Source organism: Podarcis filfolensis, assembly GCF_964270895.1.
Source record: "Podarcis filfolensis genome assembly, chromosome: 5".
Classification (NCBI taxonomy): Eukaryota; Metazoa; Chordata; class Lepidosauria; order Squamata; family Lacertidae; genus Podarcis; species Podarcis filfolensis.
The window spans coordinates 78,764,094-78,786,465 of NC_139608.1; the positions used below are offsets into that span (position 1 = coordinate 78,764,094).

Sequence of the window (22,372 nt, forward strand, 5' to 3'; positions counted from 1 at the left end):
CTCGATACATACTGCAAACTTGTCTCCTTTGTGGGTGGACAAATGTTCTTCATGTCTCCTTAATGTACCTTTGAACTCTAGGGATGCATAAGAAGAGGTAAGCTGGTGGGGAGCAGCAGCAGGCGGGGTGAAAATCTGCAAGGGAAGGATGGCTGGATTTGTGTGAAAGACACAGTCCTGGGTGGGGTTGAAACTGACATTATGTCTGGATGCAGATGGAATTTCCTTGGGGCAGAGGAGCCAAGAGATGAGAGTAGGTCAGAGCAGAGTTGTGGATGGATTGATGCTGGCTCAGTTCTGATAGTTTCAGCCTAACTGATGGGTGCTTCAATCAGAATCCAAAAGAGGCACCAGATTAATGTGAGGAAATGTTTGATTTCTTAGGTAGCATTTACTGTTTTTAAACTGGGCATTGCCAGCTGCTTTAGTATCCCTGCTCTATAACCCTAAGTGTGTGGACATGCTGCAGTTGTTTCCTCCAAGGCATGGGGTAGATCTAGTCCAGTCTTCCTCAACCTTGGCCCTCCAGATGTTTTTGGCCTACAACTCCCATGATCCATAGCTAGCAGGGCCAGTGGTCAGAGATGAAGGGAATTGTAGTCTCAAAACATCTGGAGGGCCGAGGTTGAGGAATCCTGATCTAGTAGATCTTCTTGGATCTGGATTGTATTTCCCCTGATTTGGCATTTGCTAGCCCCCACCCCACCTCATGCTCTCATGCAAGGGAGTGTCCCTAGTTTCATTGGTGGAATGTTGGAAGATATATTTTGCGGGTACAAAAGAGGAATGCAACATCAGCCCCCAGTATTAGCAAACACTTCCATCTCTACGGTTCTATGAATTGTGTGTTCTGGGTGTGGTACCTAAGACTGCATCACAAAGAGGTATATTGGAAAGCTGATCTTAGCAGACTATCAGACCTATTCCCAGGAAAGTGTGCAACTGAATGCATGGGGACGCCCTTCTGATGTTCATGTTTAGGATTGCTCTGTCACAAGTGGGCATACAAACACCAGAGCGCTGCAGTTTAAGATCTACAAAGCTACTATCAGGGTTGCATGATGGTGGGAAATTCAGAACAGACATAATTAAATGATGCTTCTTCGACTACCCCCCTATAGAGAGACACATGCACAGCATCTATACCTGAACAATGGGAGTTGTGTGGTACAGGACTGCAGTAGGAAGGAGAAATCCCCCCCCCCCAAAATCGAGCAAAAGGATTTTGAACCAGAAAGAAGATCCCTCCATCCAGTTTTGGGTAATTCCCCTCTTACAATGCAGCTTTATATGATACACCTCCCTCTCTTGGATAGGGATTACTATCTGGAGAGGGTTTTGGGGTGTGGGTGTGGGTGTGGGTGTGAGTGTGAGTACAGGAGGCTGCAGGAGTAAAGGAAAAGAAAGGTTGTTTTCACAAGCCGCCTTCCCTTTGTGCCACTTTGGGGTACAATTCATAGTAAAGAAAATAATTAAACAAGTAAATATTAATAGATAAAACCTAAAGAGACATTGTAAGACAATTGGAAATCTGAAATAGTGTGTCCATGTATTGCCACCCCCACACCCCATGGGGCTTGTTTTCAATAGTTCTCTTCATATGAATGCTGCAGGCCTGGATTATAAACATGACCCATCAGATTAAACTATATACAAATGCAATTGGTCCTCTCGTTATCACCAAGCGCCTCAAAATATTACCGTGCACTGTGATGAACGACAGTCTCCTCAGCCGTGAGCCAAATGTATACAAACCACAGCCTTAACTCTCAAAAACTCTGAGAAGTTTCATCTAGGAAACCCTGCTGAGCGCAGTACACTTCGGGAGGGGGGGGAATACTCTGGGACATATTAAAGTATTACGAATGTATGTCACAGCAGCTGTCTCCTAACACTGCAGGGTTGCATTATTGCTCAGCAGTGCTGCACCATGATGAATTAACTCAAAGAACTATGAATTTTGTGACATAGGCTGAGTCATTGCATATTGACTCATTGATCTCTTCGTCTACAAGGCCTTCCATGGAATTTGAGAGAATCCCCAAGGGGGTCTCACCAATTTTGCTCTCTGAGTTTTGACCCTTTTCCAGTAGTTACTAGTAGGTTGTGCAATTCTGAATTAATAAGACTCTGTTTAGATGTCTGCTCAGCATTCTGTTTTAATCTGCACCAAATGCCTTTGGTTGAACTGATTCTCATGTTGAAATGTTTTGAAAGTTAGTATAAATGAGAAGTCCTAAAAGGGGGGGAAATATCCTATCTCTTGGACCTAGATCTGCCATAAATAAATTCAGTGTTGTTTTTCTAAAAATAAATAAATAGGGGTACTCTCATTTTCCTACTCATATTGAAATACTGCCTCTCAATGAGGCCAAACTTAGATTCGCAAAATGTTTAGGGGTATGTATACCCCTGCGTCCCCCCAGAAAAAAGCATTGCATAAATTTAATCACTTTTCAAAAGCCTTTGAAGCAAGAGGCCATCAACAGTTCTTGAATGTAATAATTCCATATGTTAGAAACACTTTACGTGAAGCAGTCTGTCCTTTTGTTGGTCTTAAACCAATGACCACAATCAATAATCAACAAGTATCGAAGGGCTATTATTGATTTGATTGGCTTCATTTCATCTCTGTCTCAAATTCACCATCAACAGAGTGTAAATGTTTTGTCAACAACTTCAGTTCTTCATTGATACACCATCTTTGACATGATTTCAATTATTTAATGATGGACGAGTAAAATGATTGGTCCGGCTTTTGTGTATTGAATAGTCAAAAAGGTTAATTGGGCAGCCTGAAAGAAGACCAAACATTGTATTACTGTCATTGAGAAGTTACTAATTTACTAGAGATGCTGATCTCTCTCTCCCTCTCTCTCCCTCTCTCTCTCTCTCTCTCTCCCTTCACTGCTTTCCTTTTGGTGGCAACTCATATTGAACTGTGTCTCGCCTGCCCTAATTGCAATTTGTTGCTAATGTGAAAATAACTGTTTGCTGTAGAAGCCAGTTAAAGCTAGGCTTGGCCTGTGTGTCAGAGAGATGGCAAATGAGCCCAAATACTGAAGGCAGCACATACACAGCAGCACCTGGGAATCCTTTAAAATAAAAAACAGGACATAAAGAGCCAACTCAGATATTCAGGAAAAATGTATAGGGCAGCTCCTTTCGAATGGTACCACTGCAGAATACATGTGAAGAGGCCTAAGCTAAAATCCTCCTTTTTCATACAACATGTAAAATGCCATAAGAAGCTTCGGCAGCACGATAAAACAGAACCATCTCAGTCCATCAAAGGCCTGGGGGAACAGGTAAGACTTTACCAGCACTGAAAAGATGTCACTGAAAACACCAGGTGATTCTCGCTGGAGAGAGCCAGATGGGGAGCCACAACTGAGAAGGCCACCTCCCCTTGTCATCAGCCTCCAAGCCTCCTCTCAGAGGAGAGAGCTGGAGAAAGGACCTCAGATGAAGGTTAGATAGCCTTGTGTCAAGCAATTACTATCCCACACTATCTGGTACATATCCCCACCATTTTCCTTATTGCATAAAGCAGGGGGGGGAGCAGGTTTTTGCACAAGAGCACTAAATCAGCTTTAATTGTGCAACCTGAATTTGCCAGAATGTGACTGACTCTCACCCCCTGTCCCAAATTGCAACGGTCTGGAAGCCCTCCGAGGCTGCTGCAGTAACAAAACAAAAGAGATTAGTAACCAACTCGTTTCTCGGAGTTGCTCCCAAGCTGCCTGTCTCCACTTCCCTGTTTGCCTGCTCACCTGCTTCTCAGTTTGCCATCATCCCTGATGGCCAAGGAACCAGCCTTTTCCAACAATGCATCCGAATCGGAACTGGTTTCCTAATGCCTTCCAACAGATTTCTGATCGTAGCTCAGATTCAAAGCACCTCATCTAGTGCCCGTGAACCACTTAATCTGAATTATTTAATTTCACTGACACTGCTGCAAAAGAAAACTGTTGTTTAAAATAGGGTATTAATTTTGTATGCTGCCCAGCTGGGGAGGGGGGAGCCGGATATCATTCTTTGCAGCTTATTGAGCAGCATTACTAAAATATATATTTACGACGCATTGTAAATTACAGTCTATACTTAACTACAAAGCCAAGGAATAAGAGGACTTTGAAACCAGAACAAATTAAAATCACAATTCTCTTTAAAGCTATCCTAAGAAGCAAAGCCTCAAGTCTCAGTGCTACAGTAGCCACAGTGTAGAAAGTACAATCAACAGGGAACTGCCGCCAAACCTAACCAAATATCAGTGCACTTCTACTAATTCTTTGCAATATATGAATTCATATTTGCCACATACAAATACATGGTATCTCTTTTTGGATCAGTTGCTTTGTGTCAATGAAGCAAGTCCAAAATCCACCACAAACTGAATGTTATACCCTTCACAGAGGGGTCCCCCCCCTGCCCAAACAGGCACATTAAAAGCACACAAGTTGGAAATATTTTTTTTCCTTAGAAACCCACATTTCAATTAAAGATTAAATAGCTCCAGGGAATTTGAACGGTTCCCTCCCCCCTCTTCTAAATTGCTTAAGCTCAAGTGAGAACTTTCTAATTAACAAAGTGAACTTAATATTTGTCTAGTTGCTTCTGATGCATTTATATATTGATTTTATTTAATGGGTGCTAGAATAAAGGTTTGTCTTTTTAACACTAAGGAAGTGGTAACTAGGTACGGTAATGCTGGGGAAAGGAAAGCTCATAGCAAAGGACTATACTCTTTCAAGTCCACATGATTCACCTTGTTTCCCCCAGGAAGGTAGGCTACAGGTCCCTTTTATTCCCAGGTCGTGGACCCAAGAGAAGCCTGCAGGCCCAGTTGGGTCTGCCCCCTGGGAGCAGCCTGCCCCCTTGCATGCTCGCAATTGGCCAGTTATGTGAGTGGGTAGAATCCCCTTCCACAGGCAGCAAGCTGAACCCCACCATCCAAAGGGGACCTCCTGTTAGCAATTTCACTCCTCTGATGCTGCAGATGAGATTGTTGTAAATCACGTGCCTGTCTGGGGAGAGTGTGGGAAACGGAAGACACTCTTATTTCTTCCGCCGTAATGTACTTTCACTTTTACTTGTTCTGTTCGTTCTCTCGGAGCTGGAGAGAACGGACGCCATCATGCTTTTGTCTGCACATAGTGTGTAAATAAATAGTAGAGCAGATCTACGATGTCTCACTCTTCTTGCTGCGTTATGCCAGAAGATTAGTGTGCATATACTAGCTGGTATATGTTGCTGAGCGCACTGCAGATGAGGGGAAATTCCTTTTCCAGAGCTGTGCGTACTGGAGGATGCTCAGAGTTTTGGGGTCTTGCAGGCACCCCCAGGACATTTTTCCAACACCTACATCAACATATCACAGTGGGCAGGGAGGAGCTCCAGCCCACAAAAGTGCCAGCTGAAAAGTTTGGCCAGACTTCCGGCACTGAAACTCTCTCAATCACTCTGGAATACAACCTATGCTCGAAAAATGGGATCTGTTGTTTCTCCTGTACCTCTCATCAGCTTCTGATACCATGGGATTCTTCTGGACTACTTTTACAGGATAGGTGGGGAGGGAGGCACACCAGTGCTCTGGAATTTGTCTCTGCACATCCCATTGTTGTTGTTCCTCTGCCTGGTGGTGGTGGGTGGGGGTGGAGCCTGAAATTCCCTGCATCTGCATAATCTACATCCTTCAGAACTGTGTGCACCTGGGAATGTATGTGGGTTTTAAATAATAATAATAATAATAGATAGCTTGTGTCGTATAAGCTTTTACTGTAGGTAAACATGCAAGCCATATAACTGCTAAGGATGGAAATGGGGCTAAAGTCTTTCTCGAGTGTCTGAGAGAGGCAACAAAGAAAGTGCCTTAATTTATATTCACCACAGGCTTACGTTTTCTTACCTGACCCCTTTGGTCCACATAAATAAACTCACATTTTTTATATGTGTACAAAACAGCTAATGGAAACCTACCCCCCAAAGCCTGCTTTTTATTTTCTAATAATCCTTCGGCTATTTCTCCATTGTAATGTCAGTAGGTTAAGTATTGTCTCCCACTGCTTCCTGAGTGACAACGTTTTGCAGTCTGATCTCTCTACATATTTCTCTGTAATCACGTGCTTTCCCTTGGCATGATTGCAGAGTGCAAGCAACCCCATTGAGAGCCCATTCGTGAGCATAATTTTGCCTTGTCAAGCCTCAAAAATATTGTGGTTCCAAAAGAAACTTCAGATTGACAGCTTCAGCGACTTCCATCTAGAGGCTGAAATCGATAAGGATGTAGTCTTATGGAGGTAGGTCAGTAGGAAGGTCGTCTGCAAAAAAGTTACCTGTAGAGTCAGTACTTTTACCATTATATATGCAGTATTTCTCTTCAATTTCTTTATTTCTTTTATGAATCGTTTCCCATAAGGCATCACAAAACAATTTGCAATATGATGACACATATAAAAGAGTTATATGCAAACTTCCAAAGCACCCCAAAGGACTTTAAAAATCCCTATTTCAATTTGTGGTGCTTTGGAGAGATCCCACTTCAGCTCAGACAAGACCCAAATCTATCCAAAGTGGATCCACCGGGTTCCTGATTTGGGATCAGTTCTTTTGTATACCTCTATAAGGGACATTTCCCGAGGCAAGAGAGTGAGATGGAGAAAGCCAAGTCATTTTTCCAAGTTCTGGTCACACGTTAGACTTAAAATGTGTGCTGTGGAATCTATTTTCAGCAAGCATTGTGTCCAATTCCATTAGTAGTTTTATGCAAACATTGAGCTTGAGCCAAAATCTATGTAAGAAATATTTAATATGAGTGAGAGTCAAAACATTGGATTAATTATCAGATAGTCATCTACTAACCCATTTAAAGTTATTTTGAAATAGCTCTTAAATGGAATTTGCCTTTATCTACATTGGCCAGAAAATGAATTTATAAATGCTTTATTGTTAATTCACTTCAGAATATTTCACAGGAAGTGATTCATAAAATAAATAAATAGTACTGTATTGAACATGAAATTCATCTAAAGAAGGAAGTGTTCTTTAGGCTGAAACTGTAGCACTCAATGGGATTTTCTAAGTACACATGCATAGCAGGGATGAGGGACCTGCAGCCCTCCTGATGTTGGAGTCCAGCTGTCATCTGTCCCAGCCAGCATGACCAATGGTAAGGGATGCTGAGAGCTGCAGTTCAGAGACATAAGTTCCCTGGGATATAGGTTTGCCCTGCTAGGGTATGTTGGGAAAAGGTATTGAAAGCTGTCCCAGCATAACTATAAATAATAGTAAGCATCATACAGCCATCTTGATGACATGAAAGCATTGGATAATCAAGCTGTTGTTGGCATCCGTCTGTCTCAAGAGACAAGGGAGTGTGCCTCCAGGGGTGAAGCCAAAACACTGTGTTAGCAGCACTGAAGTGACTTCCCTGGGGCACAAGCCTGGGCAGTGTGTATGGAGGTCCTGGGCTGCTCAGATGACAAGACCCCCTTCTTGGCCTTTGGGTCCAAAGGAAACCAGAGCAATACATTGGCACCAGTGTGGTTGCAGGTGTTGCCGAAAGGCACCATCCAACCATCTTAGGGAGTCCACTCCTGATTTTTGTAGGGTTTACTCTTTAGTCTTTTCTTCTCCTAAGGATACCCTACAAGGCAGCAGACGTTTAGGACCAGAGTTTTCCTTCTCCTAGATGGGCTACCTTCCCAGGTTGATGAACCCCATCTGCCCCGCACCTCCCTCTACAGCAGGTGCAGAAAGCACCTTCTTGACCTTTGGAGCCACTATTGGTTTGGCCACTCAATCCACTGAAAACTGTCTTCGCGTGCAGGAGAGGTCATAATCAAGTGGTGGAGCTTAAAATGAAAGGAAAGAAGCTTTTCTGAACAGCCCTCATGGCCAGGCAGCAGTGGTGGTAAGCAGAGCTCTGGATTTGTGCCCCTGAACTTCCTTACATCATCTTTAATCATGCCAGTACCATTCCGTATGGATGCATGTCAGTGGCAGCCCTGAGGATAGTGCCAGTGAGTGTAGTTATCTGTGTCACCACTGGACTGGTGAGTGGAGCTTTTTGTTGTTAAAAACTCAGCCACTCACATCCCACCCCTTGAAAGCCACCAATATTCTACACACACCCTTTTTGGGGGGAGATAAGTGGTCCTGCAAAAGTATACGTGTGGGATTCTGGCCTGGCCTGACTTTTGCTATCATGCTCCACTCATCGGACTCAGAAATGTCTGGACACACCCTCCCCCCAAAACACACACACACTTAATTAGCCTACAATAGAGTAGTCCATTACTGGCTATTGCTGCCTTCCATTTCTGTACACAAAGAGAAGTTCTTGGACATGTTAATTAGCAGTTGCTAGGATTCATCAACAGTCAGACGAGAACAAAACAGGAATAAAAAGCAAAAATACCTGCAAATCCACATGCCCTGGCATTGGTGCACATCCTTAATTAGTGACATGGATGGTCTTTCATTGCTTAAGCCTCAAGATTAGATTAAAATTTTACATTAATACTGAGCATTGTCATGCCCAGGGCAACTCGTATCCAAGGTACAGGGGGCTGCTTCTATTTCTTAAGCCTTCATCATGCTTCAGCAAGCAAGTCTGTTTCCACATCTGTGCTAGCACCTGATGTAATCACATTTCCCCCCTCTTTTGAATCAGTAGCAGCTCTCCAATAAAGCAATCTTTTTTCCATCCATCATCTACAGCCTTGGTGCATAAGCACTTGACTCCCAGTTAAACACAAAGGAAAGATGTTCGGTGCATTGTGGAGGGTTAGCAAGGCCTATTTCCACACTGACAATTAGACCGTCGGCATGAATTATTCAGCCCTCTGGCTCTCCGGTTTCAGAGCAACAGCAGTGCTGGCCTTTTTCGCTTCCTTTCTCCTTGCCATATGCCCCAGATCACGTTACCTCCCTTAGATACTCTTCTTTCTTCCTCCAGGAGGCCACGGCTCTAAAACATTTATCGTGTTTGCTAATAACGTCTTGGTGCAGACACTTCTCAACTACAATGGCCCTAGAATGACAATCACAAGGCCTTCAAAAGGACGGGCAGCTTTCTCAACAATTATTAAAAACTAAAGTGAGGTGACATGTTGTACGAAGGATCAAATTATTTGTGAGAACAAAGGAGGGAAATAACCACCACAGTGGCTTCCCAGGGGAGGTGAATTGGAGTCAACAAGGCAATCAACTTTTCCCCCCTTGGTATTGCTGAAGGCTGACTGACCTTGAAAAACAGCCATAATCACCTGGAAACAGTCTTGTACCAAACATTAATGCAAGTATTCTACAACCACCGAAACACTGATTACAAATGAACACTGGAACCCTCGACCAAATGCTTCCTTATTTTTGTCTAATCATTCACCTCAAGAGTACTGCAGCTACGGTGTAGCTGAACCTGTTTACTTCAATTCGCTTACATTTTCCTAAGTGTCCAAAAGTGCCTCGCTTTTTCTTCATGGCACACACTGAAAATACATTTGCGCAGTTTCAGTTATGCGGCTGTTCATGTCAGGTTTGTTTCCTCCATGCCCTTGCCATCGAGTCGTCAGCCTCATTTCCCCACACTGATGTTTAATCCAATTGTCTGACACAGCTGATGTGATTTGTCCATGATTTTGCAATGCCGCATCTGGGATGCTGAGAAACAAAATTACATAACACAGCCAGATCCCCCAGATCCCTCATTCAGAAAGGCACTAAGTTGTGACAAAACATAATTTCAGAGACATCTGTGGTGAACACGGTGGCCCATGTGGCCACCTTAAAACAGCCAGAGAAAAGCAAGAAAAGAAACAGCCACTACAGTTTTTCCAGTAAGCCCTCAGCCCCCAAGCACTGCTTGATTTTCTCATGCCCTCTGCAGATTGCCTCATTTTTCTTCTCCCACTCCCGGCCCCCTGATTGGCACCAGAAACGTTCTCATCCCATTTACTGTGGCAGCAAATACATTCCCTGTTTCTGCTGGGTCCCATTTCTCTCTATATATATATTTTTAACTCAGCAGCTCCAGAATGTAAGAAGAGTCCTGCTAGATCAAAGCAATGGCCCATCAAGTCTAGCATTCTGCTCTCACACGACTGGAGGCAAAACCAGTGAGAGCAAGGAAGCATTGCCCTTGTTCTGCTTCAGCTTCATGATGATGCAACACAATGGTCCTTAAGGAAATAATACCCCCAACTGTTCTAGAATGTCTAGCATGTGTAATATTCTTCCAGGATTCTAAATCTCCATGGGTACAGGAGGCTCTGTCCTACAAATGTTTGTCTTACAACTCACACAGATGGAGATAGGAACTTAGTTCACTCGTATCTGTTCCCCCTGCTCATGGTTAGGTTGTGCACTTGAGTAATGCCTGAAGAAGGCTAGACTGAGCTTTAGTTGATTCCTCTTATATTTCACTCTTCCTCTGAACGGAATGACTTACTTATCATTCTTAGGTGATCCCCTGCCCATTGTTTATTAATTAAATTTCTAAGCTGACCTTCATTCAAGGATCACAGGACAAATTACAATATAAAGACACAAAAATACATAACTTAGTAACAAACAATAACAATATCCCCAGAGAGAGAGAGAGAGAGATTAAAAGGCCAGCTTGTTTTATTAGCCAAAGGCTTGGGAGAAGAGAAACATTTTCTTCTAGTGCCTATAGATATGTAATGAAGGTGCCAGGTGAGCCTCCTTAGGGAGAGCGTTCCACAAATAGGGAGCCACTGCAGCAAAGGCCTGGCCTCATGGAGGAGGCACACAAAGAAGGCCCTGATGATGCTTGCAGGGTCTGGGTTCATATGGAGAGAGGCGGTCCTTGAAGTACTGCAGTCCTGAACCATCTGAGGCTTTACAGGTCAAAACCAACACTTTGAACTGGGCCAGGAAACTAATTGGCAGCCAGTGCAGTTGGGCCAGTATATACTCAAAGCACCTTGCCCCGGTAAGCAGCTTGGCCACTGAATTCTACACCAGCTGAAGTTTCTGAACTAACTTCAGAGGCAGCTTCACATATAACACATTGCAGTAATCTAGCGTAGAGGCTACCAGAGCACTGAAGGCAGAAGTTAGGCCTTCCAGACAGGGATGTAGTTGGTCCACTAGTGAAAAGTGATAGAAGGCAGCCCATGGCACCTAAGTGATAGCAACAGATTCAAAAGTACCCCCAAGCTGTGTAGTCACTCCTTCAGAGGGAGTGTAACTCCATCAAGAACAGCAACCTCCCATCCATCGAGTCTAGGGAACCTCCCACTAAGAGTTCCTCAGTCTTATCTGGGGCCAAAAAGCTCTCACTCCCCCCAAAGCATCACCCTCTGGTAATGACCATCCAAGTAAGAGCAGAACCACCACAAAGTGGTGCCACCCACCTGGACAGTGGCTCCAGAAGGATACCATGGTTGATGGTATCAAAAGTTGCTGAGAGGTCAAGGAGGATTAACAGTGACACATTTCACCCATCTCTCCCCCAACAGAGGTCATCATACAAGGTGACCAAAGCACTTTCTGTGCCAAAACTAGGTCTAAACCCTGACTGAGATGGATCTAGAAAATCATTTTCCTCTTTGTTCTCCAAGCAGCAGAGGAGGACCCATAGGAAGTTATCCCACGGTATCCTCACAACAAACCTGAGAGAGAGTTTAAGTTAAAAGACTGCCATTGGGTCCACTCCACCAGTACTCTAAATGTGTCCTTGGACAACTGCAGCATCTCACTCATGACACTGGGCATTTAAGGTATAACCCACTAAGAACTTCTCCTGTGCAAATCTATTTCAGTGAGTAGGACCTCTATACCTTGATAGGGCTTATGGAAAGAAAGGGGGGGAAATCCTTATGTCAGACAATCCCCTCCCAATTTTTAAAAAATTGTGTGTTTTAGCCAACCCCGCTAAATATTATTTCAAGTTTAGGAAGCTTGTTCTGCCTCCATTCATTTTCTCATAACAATACAGCCCTTTTATCTGTACTATTCATTCTGTGTAATGACTAAGGTAGCTTGAATTTAAATCACATAGAAATTGACTTTCTTTGGCATCTTGTAAACACTCAGACCTCTTCTATTTTTCTTTTCTTTTTCACAAACCCAGATACATGGAGGTGAATTTTCATCTATTTTATTTTATGAAAGATATGTCAGCGATTTGTGACACCGCACAAAGGGGCTTTTGATTCAAGTATTTCCTGCTGTTCACCAGTTCAGTCAGCCTCCATTCAAAGCCCCTCCAGGTCAACTGGAACAATCCTACTGATTCCCATTGGCCCTGCAATAATATCTTCCCCCTTGTAATCAAGGTTTACAGGCATGCCCAAACCACAATTTCCATCCCCACAGTGAACAGAGCTTTGCCATTCGCACCATCTTGAGCTCCTTTGGAGAAAAAGTCAGAATCATAGAATTGTAGAGTTGGGAGGGACCCCGAAGGTCATCTAGTCCATCTCCCTGCAACACAGGAACATGCAGGTGTCCCAAATGGGGATCGGACCCACTACCTTGGCATTGTCAGTTTCACACTCTAACCAACTGAGCTGCCTATAAATGCAACGAATAAAGAAAATAAAATTCAACGAATGCAGCATTACCTCACAAAGCACTTTGCATGTGAGTGTGAGCAGGTTTACCATTATTTCTAATACAACAACCTATTGATTGAATAGTTCATCCATTATATATACTTAAATCTTGCTTTTCTGCAGGGCGGGGGGTGGGAAGAGGCAAAGATACTCAAAGAGTACTATTCAACTACACTTTCCTCACCAACGTAGGCTTGGTTCCAAAGGGCTTCATTTCAGCCAGAACGCAGCAGCGGCCAGATTCAGTCCTTGTGTTAAGGAATTTCTCGCGCTTTGCTGAGACAGAGGCAAAAAAGTGGTGTGCAGTCGATGGTGGCTAAGCAGCTCAAGTGGTCATCAGAAGCAGCTGATATTTTAAGTCAAGTGCTCTACAGATCTTCTCAGACCACTCAGCAGTTTCATGAACAAAGGGATTTCACCTAGGCCTTGTTGTCAATGCTTTCTGCCTGCCAGTAGGCCTCACCCTACACTGCCTGGACAGATCTGTCCTCGAATCCAATAAAACCACAGGAAAGCTAAAGCTACTCATCTTTTGTTGTTGTTACTTGCTTATTGGTGTTCTTACTTTTCCTTGCACAATCACTTGCTATCAATGACGACATCAGATAGGCAAATCTGACTGGCCACACAGAATAGACACTTCTCTGTTTACATTGTGATCCTTGGATGGGTGGGATTACCAAAATAATTCATACAGAAAGGGAGGAAGAAGCAGCCTCTGACGAGCCCAAGACAAGATGATACCCCTTTCCCCATTGCACACACAGAAGCCCACCAGACTGGCAGCTAAATCTTCACTTTGAGACTGCTGACAGGTGTAGCATCCTCTACCACATCTGAGGCAGCAGACCAGAATAGGGGACTTAGGACAAGCGGGGCAGAGGTAAAAGTGAATGCTGCTGCTCCTTCCCACACTGGATCTGCCACCTGAGGCAGTTGCCTCATGCCTAATGGTAGGGATGGCCCTGCCTAGCATGCAAAGAAGGCAATCAAAGCAACAACCACCAAGCTGCAAAGATATCACTGAAAAGGGTAATTATTTGCACAACCAAAGTATTTTTTTTAATAGAAAATTTCTACCATATCAAAATTGTTTGATACTGCTTGAAAAGTGAAGCTGATAAATATTTGGCACAGTTCTAAATAAGACTAAACGTTTTAGGCTAGATTTTTAGGACCAGAATTAATAGCATTCTGAAAACATTTTTGATTCATTAAAATATATTTTTTCCCTCAGATTTCTTCAATTCAGTTTGAGGCAGGTTATGTTTCCTTCCACCAAAAGGCTGGCTTGCATGGACCTTTGTCACTGGAACCAATGCAGTAATTAATCAAGACAGCAACAAAAATGCAAGAGTAGCACTGCGAGCTACAATATTAGGGAGAAAGAAAAGCAACGGAACAATCATATAATGACAGTCATTCTTAGCACTTTGTGACTATTGAATACTTAACCTTTAACACCTTAGCAATACAACAGCCTTGTAAGGCAGACCAGTGGTATCATTATCATTATTATGAGCAGACCAGAGGACTAAGACAATGCCAGAAAATGGCAAGCCCGAGATCACATAGAGAGCTTATAGCTAAAGTGAGATTAAGAACCAGAAAGCTGTCAGCTTCCAAGCTCAGAGGTCAACCCATTGCTCACTGGGCTGTACTACCTAAGACTGCAGGTAAAAGTCCACATGCCTGAAATTTCCTTTATATAAATAGTCCCTGCACACGGAACTTTAGATGTCATGGAGAAAGGATTTAGCCTAGCTTTCTCCCTAACGTGCTAGTTTTCTACGTGCAGTACCGTACGGGCAACTCCCCATTTATGCAAGCGTCATATTCCAAAGCACTGCATGTTTAAGTGAAATCGCATATTTTGGAAACGCCATTGAAAAAGCCTGCAAACACCCTCTATACCCCTGGAAACCCTTGAAAAATCCTTTTAAAAAAACTAAACTCCATGACAATCCCTCCCTTCAACCCTCCTTGTTCAAACTCCAACTTTGCACAGGCCTCAAAGTCGGTGCTTATACTTGCAAAGGCTCATGGGATTTCTAGATGCTATTTTTGCGCCATTTTTGCACCCTTTCATGCCACTTCCAGGTTAGCAGCAGTGTGCGCATGCATGTGCACATGTTCCTCAAACACATGTACATGGGGAGTTGCCTGTACAGGACAGCATTAATTCATACGTGTTTGCACATTCTGAAGTGGTACACGGAATGCCTATGGAGAAGACACCACAGAACACCTAGCCTCCTGTCAGCCATATTGCTGGGCTTACCAGCAGGGAAAAGTGGTGGAACAGTGTGGACACAACAGTGGAAGCACTGGACCGGCTCCACTGATGCACTTATCCCATGCCTATTTTGACCACTGCACTGCACCAGCTAATAAACATCAACAAGGTTAACAAAATACTATTTCGAGAGAGATGTAGCTGTTCCCTTCTTTTATCTGTAAAAAGGCACCTGTGTTTTGGGGCTCAGGCTGTGCACGTCTCATGTGCTATAGCTTCCTCCAGGAAATAAACAAACCTCTCGAGCATCCCACCCCAGCCACTATAAGCTTCCCAGAAAAGCACTTCAGCCTTAAGAACGCCAACAAATAACAGTTTTACCATGAAACCAAGGCGCCACAGTATTAGCGTTCCTCTCGAATCCAGCACGGCGCGGAAGCTGCTCTTCTTTGAACCACTGAATAATAACTTCTCTGGAGAAAGGCCTCAGAGGCCGTTCCCAGGCTTTACTGTATTAAATGAAAAGAAAAGAAGGAGGTTAAAGTCGCACGGAGATTGCTGTGCTGAAATGAAATTGCACATTATGGAATAAAAGGGATTTCTTTTCTAACCAGTCAATGAGGCAATTATGGTTTGGAAAATGCTATTTCCCACTTTCTATAGTACTCTTCAGGCTAATTAAACATGAGGTTTGATTACTTAAACATGGGGGGTGCATAAAGAAGGCACCAGGCAAGTCTTTTTGCCAAAGCTATTTCAGAACCAGGGGGCTGCCACCCAAAAGTCCATAGTAGCCACCCAACCAGGGTTCAAGAAGATGAAGAGACAAAGCAAAGAGTAATTTTCAGGGTTCAATGAAGCAGCACACTAAAATGGTTTTGAGGCTTTTCTCCCAGTTCCTGAAAAGTGATAAGAAACCTGAGTCTATGGAAAAACCAGGCTTAGTTTGTTTTATTGGCTTTCATCCTGGAGGTGGAACAGAACCTTATCTTTTGCCCATCTTCTCCATCCAGAGCTCCTGATGTAGGAGGGCACTGTTTGCACCATTTGTTTGCATTCATGCCTCTACAGCAGCGACAAGGAACATTTTCAGTCTGAGAGCTGCATTATCTTATTGGGCCTGGATGCTAGCGTGGGTGGGGCAATGGATGCAAGTCCAACCGTGAAAAAAACTGGTTTGTACATGTATAAGCCTCAGGCATCCTGACAATTCAATGAAACATTCCAGCCAGGGGAAAACAATGGAGCAGTCAGTTATGAGTGTGATTGATGGGAGTCCTTGGGGCCAGATAAAGATGCCTGGTTGACCACATTTGTCCAGCCCAGCCCAGCCCAAGGATTTGGTTCCCTACTGCTGCTCTAGGGTGTGTTCTCTCATTCTTCCAAAGTCAACATTGGATCATTGGCTAAAGCTGCCCAGAGTGCCTAGGGCAACCTAGTCGGATGGGTGGGGTACAAGTAATAAATTGTTGTTGTTATTCCAACCCTCCTTAACCAGCCCACTGCATTTACGTGGAGGGTTGGAACATTGCTCAGCCACCTGCATAGAATCCCTTGTCACCTGTGGTGACCAAGCAAGTTGTCAAATACAAGGCGATTCAGAGAGCCCAAGCCAGAATGGTAAGGCATGTGGGGAAAGCTGATCCACACATTGAGATGCCTTCACAGAAATTATAGTGTGGAACCATTCCCATGTAAACATATTCATCCATTTGACTGAACATGCTCACAAGCCTTCCTGTGATGGGAAATCCTGAATTACCAGGGCTCCTGGTAGCAAAGGTGCTTGTAAGGATGTTCAGTTGAACATGCTGCCAAGCCCCTTCTATACCTTCCCATGCAATATGGGGAAGTTGAGGTGGGTGGAGTGGGCACACCCAAAGCACGTGGGGGCATAAGGGCAGGGACAGCATGCATGTGCCTGCTCCCCCTCCCCAAACCTTCTCACATTCTTCTGAATCCACAAATAAGGCTACTGCAATGATACAGGAGATATTGCCCTGCAATCCTCAAATTCCACTAAGATGATCTAAAGATCTAAGTGTATTTTCCTGTGAGCATCAACTTTCTAGCTCTCCACAAGGATGAAGATAGCAAGGCAACCTGACTCTTTGATCATACAATAATATCACTTAAGAGATGGATAAACAGCTTTGGGTAAGTACGGAATAATTGGCATAGCCTTGTAAGGATCTTCTTGGTCTCACTTGAGTATTAAGAAAGCATTCGCATCTAAATTATTGCTGAATTCCACACTAAACAGTTGCACTTTAGAACTTAAAAGGCTTAGAACCCAAAGCTGAATAATATTTAATAGCCCTTCACAATTATTGCTTTTCTTAATGTTCTTATGACTTTATTTTGGAAGAGCCTCCTTCATCTTAAGTGGCTTGGAATAACAAAAATAACCACAGTATCGCTACAAGAAGCAACTCACCAGCAAAACATAGAGAATTCACTGCCTTTCGGAGGCTACATTTTTTTATTCCCTAATCAAGCTGGAAATGCCAGCAACCATTAGAGGCACAATTCTATATCAAAACACAGCAAGACAAAGGGATTGCTTGTCAAAGTGGAACGCAAAATGCTGAGCAGGAAGGGACTAGGGTTCCTTTTGCCCTGCTGAGCTGCCAGACTTCACAGGAGCAAAGACTGACAATTGAGAGTCTCGGTATTAAAAATGAAAATACAAATCGATGCAAAGAGACTTGCACTTACTTAGTGGAACTTTTGGTGTATGCCGTTGCACATTATAAAAAAAAAACTAACAGCATGTTCGGGTTTCCACTCGCTTGTTCATAACACCAAGACTAATTAATAATATCATATGGTGCTGTGTAAACCCAAGAGGAGCCACTGATAAAACTTTGCCTAACTCCATCTGCTATGTCGGATTGTTTTTCACTGCTGGAAACCCACAGAACTTATCAGACAGGCAAGGGATCAATAAAAATACAATCAGAGGGGGCATTAATTTGGCCAAAAGAAAACTCACAACTAAGTTGAAATGGATTTTGTAAAGAAATTCTCAACCACAACCTGACTTGCTTCATTTGCTGCATTCTTGATTACAAAGATTTCTGATTTTTTTAGTTTTAGAGGAAAACGGTGCAAAAGTACTGAACTGTACAAGGGCCCTCAGATAGGGACTCTGTCCATAAAACCCAGGAGCTTTACAGCCTGTATTGGCAAAGCTACGTTTGCCTGTGGTCCACTCCTAATACTCAGCTTGCTTGGTGATGCGGTATGTGAACTACTGTATGTATGGCAGACACGGCAGCTATGGAGTGGAAGCAAACTCAAGGAACTCTAGATTGTGGTTTAAGCAGGCATTGATGTCTTTCTTTAAGCATACAAAAGTCTCTCTGCCTGGAATGTGAGAAGCAGAAATGATAAGGCCTTAGTTGGAGGTCAGGCTGTGCACCAGTCTGAAGAATGTGCAGGATTTATAGCTCCTTGCTGTTAAGTAAATTCCCCTGCTTAAAAAAATTGAAGCAGTGACTATTGTTGACATTGTCATAGCTGGAGGTAACACAATGTGCCAACATGAAGAGCTTGTTACTTCTTAATGTTAAGCAGATCCCTCTGCTTAAAAATAAACAAAAATAAACAAGGTGCCAGTTTGTTGATGACATTGGTATAATTAAGAGGCATCTAAAAGGAATCCACATAACCTTATGCCATAATACATTAGCTAGTTTTTAAGGTGTCCCAAGATTGATTGTTTATGCTGTAACATATGGACATGATCAACTCTCTGCAAAAAGTAACCACTACCTTAAAATGCACTGATATTTAAAATTGTTGGTTTGCCATTTAATTCTGAATGCATTCCAGAGCAATGTTGTCAAGAATCTTGCTTCCTCCGCTGCCTCTTCCCATTGGGAAACCAGAAAAGGCCTCCATATAGGAGTCAACAGCCTCCATATAGGAGTCATAACATGTCAGTTAAGCCTGGGTCGTCTTATTAATACAAACAAACCTGGTTGATACCGTCATGGTGAATGCTGGAATGGGACAGGCGTCATTCAGCTTTGCTTCTGGCTCGATATTCAGACCAGCTGCCTGGAACAGGTTACTGAGACCCGCCACTTTTCCTTTCTGGATTGCCCGCAAGGATTGCCGCCGGTACTCATCCCGGGCCCGGCGTGCTTTATGGCTCCTTTCCTCATCCGCAGCTTTTGAGCGACGTACTGTAGGGATGAGGAAGGAGAGACTCATCAGAGTGTCTTTGCTTTTTCGGCAAGCCAGAACATGCAGTTCTAAGTTGAGAGGTAACATGTCAGCAACATGGAAAGCCATCGAATTCCAACACATCAAGGTGAGGCTGGAAGACCTTCTATACCTAATAGAAAAATAACACATAACATTCCACAAATAAGGCACCAAGGGTCAAACTTTATATTGTTTGGCTAAGCCACAATGACATGCTCACCTCGCCTTACCAGCTTGCTTGCTTTTTTCTGTACAGAGACTTTTTAATATAACTGTGGGTTTAGAGCAGGAGTTGCCAACACAGTGCACATGGGCACTATAAAGACTTTCATTGGCACCCATGGGCAGGTGCTCCAGAATCTGTGCTTCCATTTTCAAAAATGTAAGCCTCTAGCCCTCCTAAAAATAAAGTTATGGAACCAAAATGTGCATGCCCCTTTCTAAATGATTTCTGTGTTTTCAGCCAATGAGTAAAGTCAGAAACTGTGATTCACAAGTGAGTTGTTTTAATGCCAGGCAGTAGGAATCCCTGAGGTCAGTAGCATAGCATGTGGGGCCAAGGGGGCCATGGCCCCAGACACAAAATTCTGAGGTGACACAACCAGGTGCCGCCATGCAAGTGCCGGTTTCTGCAGGGATCCCCATCCCACTGTGGTGAAGGCAGCTGAGCAGCCCAGGTTCACAGTGAGTGGGCATGGACAGAGGAAGGCAGGCAAGCCCAGCCCAGAGCTCCTCTCTGTGGGCGTTGGAGGGATTCACCCACCAAGGGCCGCAGCAGCTGGCTGGGGTCCTCTCAGGACAGACAGACCCCCACTTGGCTCTGGTGGGGGGGTGCTTTGCGGATGTCAGCAGCTTGCCTGCCCTGGGCACCAGCAACACACACTACATCACTGCCTGAGGTGCTAAAGTGCTGCATCTTTGCCTCCCCTTTAGTACATTTTTCCTGCTTCTGTCTTATTTTATAGTGCTTGGGATCACCATAGTTTGTCCTTCCTTTTCCCCTAGCAACCAGGATGCATCTTTTCTATTGGGGGAATGAGGGATCTGTTTTCAATTCAATATGAACCTGCCTAATTCACATGTCTCGAGCTAACACACAAACCAAATTGCAGCTCTGCTATGAAACAGGCACTTCTTTGAATTTTGCTACCAGCTCCTGAAGGGACCATCAGTCAACCTGAGAGGATTCTGTTGCTGTATATTTTATCCCAAATATTTGCTTTGGTATTTTATAATTATAAACCACCTTGGGTGCCTTGGCAGAAAAGCACTGTATGAATGCAATAAATGAGTAAATGAGGCAAAATTTCATTGAAAAAAAATGTAGACAGAAATTGCGGCTAGGGTCTAAAATGGAGAATGCATTACTGGCACAGGAAAAACAAGTGCAGAATAATCCTAACAGCAAAACATATTGGCTGCTCTGATAGGATTTCTAACCGCAAGTTCTTTGATAAAGATGTGAACGAATTCCTACTGTGTTGGGAATGAACTTGAGCAAGTCGCATCATTTGGGACAGATTAGGAGATCTCCATATTTTATGGCCTCCTTTGCTTTTCTGAAGAGCAGTGAGTCACAGGGCTAGGCTTGGATGTATATTATAAGAATGTCGCATGAATATGCATCACATTTTTTTTAATGATTTGCTCCAGCTGCTAGCTTGTTAATAGTCCTCGGTCTGTAGCTAATTTGGGAACAACTCGCAATAAATATTCAAGATAGAAATGGTATTTGACTGCAAACATTGCATGGTATGTTTCTGTTCTTCAGTTGAAGGGGGGGATAATTCTTGGAAAACAGGAAAACACACAAGCTGAGATCGCATCAATGAAAATTCAAGTAGTGCATGCCTATTATCCATGCACTGGCAAAATGCCCATCATTATGACAGGTGCCATGTGTGCAGAGGGAAGAAATGGCACACCACAGTGCATTTCTGTGCAATCTACGAACAGACACATCTCTCCAGGAGCGCAAGTGAGAGCCAAAGTCAGGTGTTGCCCTGATTGCACAAGCGTGCTCACAAGTGCAATGTTTTGCTTTTCTCCAAAGAAGCATAAGGCAGCCATTTGTGGCCAGGGGGCCATCTCGCCCTCAGGACTGTGGGCTTGGATCTCATCTATAAGCTCCCTACTGGGGTCAAGAGGGAAGCCATCACCACCATCTCTTACTTGTGAGAACCAGAGGAATCTGGCTGGGCGAATGTTATCATGCCAGACCTTGCTTGGACCCAGCAATGAAATGAAGCGCTGGTGTCCACATTTGAGAAATGCCCATGTAACATTGTTTGTTTTTTTAGCACTAACAGGCTATATATTTCAATTACCTATAGAAGAATGGTGTTGTTCTTTGTTTGGCTCGATGAAAGGAACCACAGCAGTGAATTAAACCAAACACTAAAATTAGTAACGCTTCGCCTATTGACTTGGCAATAAATAGCGGTGGGATGATGAGATGAATCCCCATTCTGTTAGAAATTCCATCTACTAAATAAATTAGTAGTGTCATCAATATCATTGCAACGTTCACCCTCCACAGCAGCTGCGCTAGCAATGCGCCTCTTCGACCCCCCCGACCCCTGGCACTGCTGAGCACAGCCGCTGACTTGGTGGTGGCAAGACATGATGGGACCTGGCACTGCTCCTAATGGATAATTTGGCTCCCGCAGTCAGCACATAATAGCAAAACGACGCAAACACTGACATCGCTGCATCTTCCTGGCCTCTGATGCTGGTGGACAGAAGCCAGGTTGTCATTGCCATACAGTTGAGGGGTAACAACAGGGCATGATTAGTCCATACAGTCTTGGATCATATGAAGGCACAAGCCTGGGATACAAGCAAGGACCAGAGGTGTTATTTCAGTAATGGGGCAAGACTCCTCACAGCATAAGTTAAAACACAATAAACAGATATATTAAAAAGAAAACAAGTGTGACCCAAGTAAAACCAGCATTGAAAACATGGATGGAAGATTGATATAAAATGGTGATAGAGAACTATAGATAGATATAACTGTGTTTTATGAGGATCATGAATATTGTATTTCGTATTTTCTTTTTTCTATATTACTCTTTTCTTTTGATCCTTTTATTATCTTTGTATAAGAGAGTTTGGATTTGATTTCCTAATATGTTAAAAACCTCTAATAAAATTCTACAGTGGCACCTTGGTTCTCAAACTTACTCCGTTCCAGAAGTCCATTCCAAAACCAAAGCATTCCAAAACCAAGGCGTGCTTTACCACAGAAAGTAATGCAAAATGGATTAATCTGTTCCAGACTTTTAAAAACAACCCCTAAAACAGCAATTTAACATGAATTTTACTATCTAACAAG

At 43.5% G+C, this 22,372-nt stretch overlaps 1 protein-coding gene and 1 long non-coding RNA gene across 9 annotated transcripts in view; one reads left to right on the forward strand and one right to left on the reverse strand.

Moving 5' to 3' along the window:
• The window catches only part of SH2D4B (SH2 domain containing 4B), a 96,778-nt gene that overhangs the window by 20,385 nt on the left and 54,021 nt on the right, over positions 1 to 22,372 (reverse strand). For all 6 annotated transcript variants that reach the window (XR_014548306.1, XM_083614819.1, XM_083614817.1 and 3 more), the window contains 2 exons: positions 18,803 to 19,013; positions 15,202 to 15,329 (listed from right to left, as the gene is read on the reverse strand). Coding sequence is in view for 5 of the 6 variants with exons in the window: in XM_083614819.1 (XP_083470945.1) it covers positions 15,202 to 15,329; positions 18,803 to 19,013 (339 nt within the window). In the remaining variant the exon portion in view is untranslated. The remainder of the gene's footprint in view (positions 1 to 15,201; positions 15,330 to 18,802; positions 19,014 to 22,372) is intronic.
• Positions 8 to 15,194, forward strand: LOC310763035. Of its 3 annotated transcripts, none has more exons than XR_014548405.1 (4): positions 8 to 97; positions 6,148 to 6,299; positions 11,589 to 11,747; positions 13,822 to 15,194. It is a non-coding gene; the product is annotated as an uncharacterized lncRNA (long non-coding RNA). The 3 variants fall into 3 exon arrangements; XR_014548406.1 differs by having other exon boundaries at positions 11,592 to 11,747; XR_014548407.1 differs by lacking the exon at positions 13,822 to 15,194 and adding an exon at positions 12,777 to 13,324.